General features: G+C 55.4%; 1 protein-coding gene across 2 annotated transcripts; it reads left to right on the top strand.

Moving 5' to 3' along the window:
• Positions 1 to 1,535: 1,535 nt before the first annotated feature.
• ACADVL (acyl-CoA dehydrogenase very long chain) lies at positions 1,536 to 6,892 on the top strand. 2 transcript variants are annotated; one of them, XM_017667000.3, is made up of 20 exons: positions 1,536 to 1,720; positions 1,794 to 1,869; positions 2,105 to 2,170; positions 2,259 to 2,331; positions 2,429 to 2,493; positions 2,596 to 2,730; positions 3,147 to 3,291; positions 3,550 to 3,679; positions 3,778 to 3,903; positions 4,283 to 4,481; positions 4,734 to 4,838; positions 5,276 to 5,362; positions 5,447 to 5,509; positions 5,599 to 5,700; positions 5,773 to 5,870; positions 5,944 to 6,016; positions 6,107 to 6,179; positions 6,267 to 6,339; positions 6,436 to 6,511; positions 6,586 to 6,892. In XM_017667000.3, exons 1-20 carry the CDS (start codon positions 1,659 to 1,661, stop codon positions 6,724 to 6,726), a joined length of 1,968 nt encoding a protein of 655 aa, XP_017522489.1. In that variant the 5' UTR covers positions 1,536 to 1,658; the 3' UTR covers positions 6,727 to 6,892. The 2 variants fall into 2 exon arrangements, with proteins under 2 accessions (XP_017522489.1, XP_036882582.1); XM_037026687.2 differs by lacking the exon at positions 2,105 to 2,170.
• The last annotated feature ends 47 nt before the right edge of the window (positions 6,893 to 6,939 follow it).

Genomic DNA, 6,939 nt, shown 5'->3' with positions numbered 1-6,939 from the left:
CTGCCAACATCTTTCCTCCTCCTGTCTGGTAAGAAAGAAGCTCCTCCAGCCAAGGCTAGTGAATTCAGGTGAAGGACACTGTCAGGATGACCCCTATATGCAACTCCTGCTTGGACCAAATGATTTCCACACTCCTCACCAGTCCCCAAGTTTGGTAATTGCCTTCGCAGGCCCAGGCCAGCCCTTTCCACCACTGCCCCTCAAAAATTGGGGCTACTCACCCAGCAAGGCCTGGAAGAGATCACTGTGCAGCACTGTGAGGAGAGGGGGTGCCCATCGCAACAGTGGGGGAGCCAGCAGCCGGAGGGCTGACCTGGGAGCTGGTGAAATGCAAGTAAGGGAGGATTGGGATAAAGAAGAGACAGAGAGACCAAGACACTCACTCACTTCACCTTTCCCCAGCCTTTGCCTTTTCACCCCAAACTCTACAGCAAGGTTCAGGGAGAAGGTTCCCCAAGGCCAAGCCCCACAGGCCACCCCCAGGCCTCTTCTCAAGGACTTCTTGTCTTTCACCTCTTTGTCTCTCAGACATGCTTCTCTTCTCTCACTTTAATCTCCCTAATCCTCCAGGTCTGGGGCTGAGCTGCCGTCTCCCCGCCCATAGGTAAAGTAGACTCTGACCTTCCCCCTGCTGTCCCATTCTTCCTTAGGTCCCCAGCACCACTACCATCACCTTTTCTCCACACACCCTGGCCCCTCTCCCCAAAGCTAGGTATGATTTAGCTACCCTTTCCTGAGGGACTGGGGCAGAGGGTCACCCCAGAAAAGGCTCCTGCAGCTTAAAAGGGAAAGGCTGAGCCCAGCTCTCTCACTTACTGGGCTCATAAACCCAGTGAGAGTGTCAGGGAGAGGAGTATAAATTACCTGGGACTTCTTGGCCCAGGACTAGAGAAGAGTGGGAGAGGGGGCGACATAAGAATTCCTACAGGTCCTCTCAGACCTGGGAAGAATCCAATCCACCCAGAGGTCTAGCCAAATATACAGTCTGATGAAGGGACAAAGGACAGAGACAGCTGTTCAGGTAGGTCCCAGAGGCCCTAAGCATGGACTGGCGGGGGGGGGTGGTCCTTCCTACAGTGACTATATTGGTGTTTCTGGAGTTAGTGACACCTCCTAGGTCTCAAAACACTCTTGGGACATTCACAACTCAGCTTAACTCCCCCACCCTATCATTTCCCCTCTCTTTTGTGTTGGAAACGGATTTCACAAGGGACTTCAAAGGGTCATCTTTCCATGCCTCTGCCATCTGTCTTACACTTCCCTCTTCCCACCTGTTCCTTCTAGATGACACCTGGGAAGTCCTCCTTTCAGTCTACCCTCCATCCCTCTGGCTGCAGGGGCTTAAGCTCCTCCCTCTTCCGTTTCATTCTATCTCATCGCCCCTTTCGAGGGCTGCACTCTAATTTGGACAAGAGAGATGAAGGAGTCTGGGGTAGACAAGGGACGTTTGGAGATCACCCTAGATCAACGAGAATGCAGAGGCCTGGACGCGCACCGGAACTACAGTTTCCAGCATGCCCCGGGGGCGGAAGCCCTGCCTGCCCCCGGTGCATTGTGGGGGGTGAGTCAAGGGTTGAAGGGGGACCCAGACTGGCAGAGCGGGCAGGAACCCCTAGGTCAGCCTTCAAGGCGGCGGCTGCGGCCGGAGTGGTCCGGAGATGCAGGTGGCGAGGATGGCCCCAAGCATGGGGCGACAGCTGCGGAGGCTGGGGGGCGGAAGGTGCGTGTACGATAGGAGGGATGGGGCAGCGGGCCTGGGTACCGGGCGAGGACTGAACCTCTGCTCCCCACAGCTCGCGGCCCAGTGTGTTCCTTGGGCTGCTCCGGCCCGGCCCGGCCCTGCGACCCTATGCCAGTGGAGCCGCTCAGGTAACGACGGCGCTCTTACAAGTAGGGTCCTCGTCGGCTCCCACCTTCCTGCCACCGGCAGGGGTCTCCCTCTTGATTTTAGTCACCTGCCGAACAGCTTGGCTCCGAAAGTAGGGGAAAGGGCAGGCCAAGGTCCCCGGATACACCCTCACCTGGACCCAGCCCTTCCCCACTGCTCTCCTTGCCACGTCGGAAGCCCCTTCCCTGGCCTTGCTAACTACTGTTTTTTTCCTAGGCGGTTCTGGACAAGTCAGATTCCCTCTCCTCTGAGGCTTCCACTAGGGAAAAACGGGCCCAGGCGGTATGAGGCCCCGAGGCTGGGAGGAGCTAACCCGGGGATGAACCTCACTCCCACTTCGGCACTCTGAAACCCCCCTCTCCCTGCTCAGGAATCTAAGTCCTTTGCTGTGGGGATGTTCAAAGGCCAGCTCACCACCGATCAGGTGTTCCCATACCCGTCTGGTAAGGGAAGAGGTAGTCATAGCTGGGTGGGGTCTGGCCTGTTTCCCCTGCCTGACCCTCCTGACCCTCCTGGCGCTCTTCCTGCCCACCCCTGCAGTACTCAATGAGGAGCAGACACAGTTTCTCAAGGAACTGGTGGGGCCTGTGTCCCGTTTCTTCGAGGTAATGACTGGAACTGGGGAATAGAGGGCTTGGTCCCTGATGGAGTGAAAGAAATGTTATGCTAAAAAGGAGCCTAGATGTGGGATCCTGTGCCTTCCCCAGGAGGTGAACAATCCTGCCAAGAATGACATGCTGGAGCAGGTAGAGGAGACCACTATGCAGGGCCTCAAGGAGCTGGGGGCCTTTGGTCTGCAAGTACCCACTGAACTGGGTGGCGTGGGCCTCTGCAACACTCAGGTGAGGCAGCCTTGTCACTTCCCAGTTTCCCCATCTGCTCCAGCTTTGCCCTTCGGCCCTTTCCTCACCACCAGAGTTAAGTTCTCTGCCAAGCAACTGTCCTGGGTCCTATTGGATGATTCTCCAAATGTATAGACACCTCTGCCAAACACTGAACAAGTTACAAACAGTCCCCTTGCGTCATGGACCTCACCCAGGTTCCCCAGTTCTGATGAATCTTTGAGGTGGGGACTGACAGTAGGGTAGGAAGCCTCCCCCCAAAACCTAGGGCAGACTCATGTCCGTCTCTGCCTCTCTGCAGTAGTCCCACTTCCCCTCCAGGGGATGCCCACATCACCCTGCCCTGTTGCCCACTTCTCCTAAGAGAAGGCTCCCATGCAGCCAGTTACAGCTCCAGATGCCTACTTCCCCTCCAGTACGCCCGCTTGGTGGAGATCGTAGGCATGCACGACCTTGGTGTGGGCATCGTCCTGGGAGCCCATCAAAGCATTGGTTTCAAAGGCATCCTGCTGTTTGGCACAAAGGCCCAGAAAGAAAAATACCTCCCCAAACTGGCATCTGGTGAGACAGCCCTGGGAGACCCAGGGATTGGGGATGTCCTGGCCTTGGCACAAATTAGGTTGGTGGTACAGACATCACTGCATAGCTGGGCACGTGGGTTGGAGGAGATTCTGGAAAGGCATCAGTGTGCTGATGGAGTAACATGAAGAAATCTTATATTGCCAGAGGTGTTAAGGAGGGACTGCTGTGTTCAGAGGGTACACTGGGGACCTCTGATGCCTATCAGGACCCAGGCTAAAGGAGCTCTCTCCCCAATAGGGAAGACTATGGCAGCTTTTTGTCTAACTGAGCCCTCGAGTGGATCAGATGCAGCCTCCATCCGAACCTCAGCTGTGCCCAGCCCCTGTGGAAAATATTACACCCTCAATGGAAGCAAGATTTGGATCAGGCAATGTTCCTCCCATTTCTCCCCTTCTCTCCACCTCCATGCAATTCCAGGCCCCACTACTCTGTCCTCCACAACCTGACTGCCCCTTTTTTCCACAGTAATGGGGGCCTGGCAGAGATCTTCACAGTATTTGCCAAGACACCAGTTACAGAAGCAGCCACAGGGGCTGTGAAGGAGAAGATCACAGCTTTTGTGGTGGAAAGGAGCTTTGGAGGTGTTACCCAGTGAGTTTAGGGGGAGAGAGGTCAAGCCAGGGAGGGGACTGTACTGAATTCCAGGGCAGATGGCTGTTACAGTCACCCTAGGGATCTGTGCAAAAGCCGGAGTGGTTGGATAGCATGTTCCCTTTAGGACTATTATTATGTAGGGAACTGACCAAACACTTTGGCTATAGCAACCAGTGAGCTGAACACATAGCAGCTGATAAGAGCCAGCCAGGCCTTCCAGCAGCTCTGTGTGTGTAGGGAACTGTTGCCTGCACCCTCTTACAGGCTAGGAGTTATAGTTACTCCCTGGTTCATAAAGAATATAGGGGCAATTCCCCCACGCCACAAGGGGCAATTTGTTTAACACACCTCTTCCTTTTCCACCTTACTGTCACAGTGGGCCACCTGAGAAGAAGATGGGCATCAAGGCCTCAAACACAGCAGAAGTGTACTTTGATGGAGTACGGGTGCCATCAGAGAATGTGCTGGGCGAGGTGGGAGGTGGCTTCAAGGTTGCCATGCACATTCTCAACAATGGAAGGTTTGGCATGGCTGCAGCCCTTGCAGGTACCATGAAGGGCATCATTGCTAAGGCGGTGAGTACCCTGAGTCCCTAGCTAGCCTGAATCTAAGTCACACTGTCCCTCTCGCCATATCCCGGTGCCCTTGTAGGCACCTCCCTCCACCAAAGACCCTCACCCACCAGCAGCTCCAGACCTGATAGCTTAGGTCTCCATCCAGCCTGGACTAACTCTTGGCTGTGGCCCATCCCTCCAAGCCCAGGCAAGCCCAGCCCATCTCCTGAGGGAACTAGAGAACCACAGTGGGACACGTGTGTCCTCTTCCAGGTGGATCATGCTGCTAATCGTACCCAGTTTGGGGAGAAAATTCACAACTTTGGGCTGATCCAGGAGAAGCTAGCCAGGATGGCTATGCTGCAGTATGTGACTGAGGTGAGGGTCCTATGTCCCTCTCCCCAGAGCCCTGTGGCTTTCTTCCCAGTTGAGTCAGACTACAACCCCCAGCAGCACCTGGGGCAGTGGGTCTCCAGCTTTACACCAATGCCCTAGGGGATGCGGGGAGGCATAGTCATTTCAGCTGCTGCAGAAGTGGGAGAGCCATGCCACTGTGTTGAGAGGCTTCCAGAAGTACCTGAAGTTTATTCACCCCACCCTTACCCCTTCATCCCTTTCAAGAACTCAAATGCCTGAGTGCCCCTGATGAACTGACTCAGGACCAACTATTTCAACATGCCTGATAAATGGAGTGAACATGAAGGCAAAGCCCTAGGGAGCTAGGGCAGACCTGGTCTTAGAGTTCCAAGTGATTTGGTCTTGTCTGATGCAGCCCTTTCCATTTTCATCTTCATGTCCCAACTCTATCACTTCAGTCCATGGCATACATGGTGAGTGCCAACATGGACCAGGGATCCACAGACTTCCAGATAGAGGCCGCCATCAGCAAAATCTTTGGCTCGGTGAGGTCCCAGGCCTGCAGGGAGGGGGAGCCCAGCTCGGAAGCTTGGCACCAAAACCCATCCTATGTGGCTCTTTGTTCTTAGGAGGCAGCCTGGAAGGTGACAGATGAGTGCATCCAAATCATGGGAGGCATGGGCTTCATGAAGGTACAGGATAGTTCCCTGCCCATGTAGCCACAGTTGGGCCAGGAGGAGTAAGCAGGCAGGGGCATCTGATCTTTCATCCCTTGTGGTAGGAGCCTGGGGTGGAGCGTGTGCTCCGAGATCTTCGCATCTTCCGCATCTTTGAGGGGACAAATGACATTCTCCGGCTGTTTGTGGCTCTGCAGGGCTGTATGGTAAGAGGGAGAATTGGGGGGAGGAAGTAGGGAGAAAAATGACTCCTGACTATTGGACCCTCCTCTCCACAGGACAAAGGAAAGCAACTCTCTGGACTTGGCAATGCTCTAAAGAATCCTTTTGGGAACGCCGGCCTCCTGCTAGGAGAGGCAGGCAAACAGCTGAGGCGGTAAGCTTAGGGGCCAGGGCAGGCAGGGCAGGGCAAGGCAGGGCAACTAACCAGTCACTCTCTCTCTTCTAAGGCGGGCAGGGCTGGGCAGTGGCCTGAGTCTCAATGGCATCATCCACCAGGAGTTGAGTCGCAGCGGTGAGCTGGTAAGTAGTTAGGGGGCAGGCTCTGTCTAGGGCTGAGGAGGCTGGGCCCCCCTTCTGAGCCCAGGGACCCTGCCTTACCCATCTCTTCAGGCAGTACAGGCTCTGGAGCAGTTTGCCACTGTCGTGGAGGCCAAGCTGATAAAACACAAGAAGGGGATTGTCAGTGAGTGAGCTCTACACCATTCCCACCCCCTTCTCCTCCTCCCACTCCAACTAACACCCTCCAACCCCACCCCATCTACCTCGGCAGGTGAACAGTTTCTGCTGCAGCGTCTGGCAGACAATGCCATTGACCTCTATGCCATGGTGGTGGTTCTATCCAGGTGAGGAGGCAGTATGGGAGACTTCAGCTGCAGAGGGGATCCTGGGCCAGGGTCACAGCCCCAATTTATTTTCTCCTCCTGCTTCCCACCCACCAGGGCTTCAAAGTCCCTGGGTGAGGGCCTCCCCACAGCCCAGCATGAGAAAATGCTCTGTGACAGCTGGTGTATTGAGGTGAGCTTCAGGGTTACTAAAGGCAGGTAGGGGGTTTGAGACACAAGCCTAAAGCCTTCTTGCCCTCTCCCCAGGCTGCAGCCCGGATCCGGGAGAGTGTGGCTGCTCTGCAGTCTGACCCTCACCAACAGGAGCTGTTCCGTAACTTCAGAAGCATCTCCAGCGCCTTGGTGGAGCGAGGTGGTGTGGTCACCAGCAACCCCCTTGGCTTCTGAATGCTCCCAGGCCGTGCCTGGCCCCAAATGTGCCTTTTCTCAAGCCAAAGCCCAGACACCTTTCCTGTGGGCCCTGGTTCTGCCTTGAAGGGGCCTCACCCCAGGACTGTGCCTACTTTTAGAGGGGGCACTTACTGCCTCACAAATAAAGTTTCTAACAAGTCAGGCTTTGCTGTTTGTGTCTCAGTCCTTTCCCTTGCTGCCTGCCTCCCT

The sequence above is a fragment of the Manis javanica genome, chromosome 4, assembly GCF_040802235.1.
Source record: "Manis javanica isolate MJ-LG chromosome 4, MJ_LKY, whole genome shotgun sequence".
NCBI lineage: Eukaryota > Metazoa > Chordata > Mammalia > Pholidota > Manidae > Manis > Manis javanica.
This window is presented reverse-complemented; position numbering and strand designations above follow the sequence as displayed.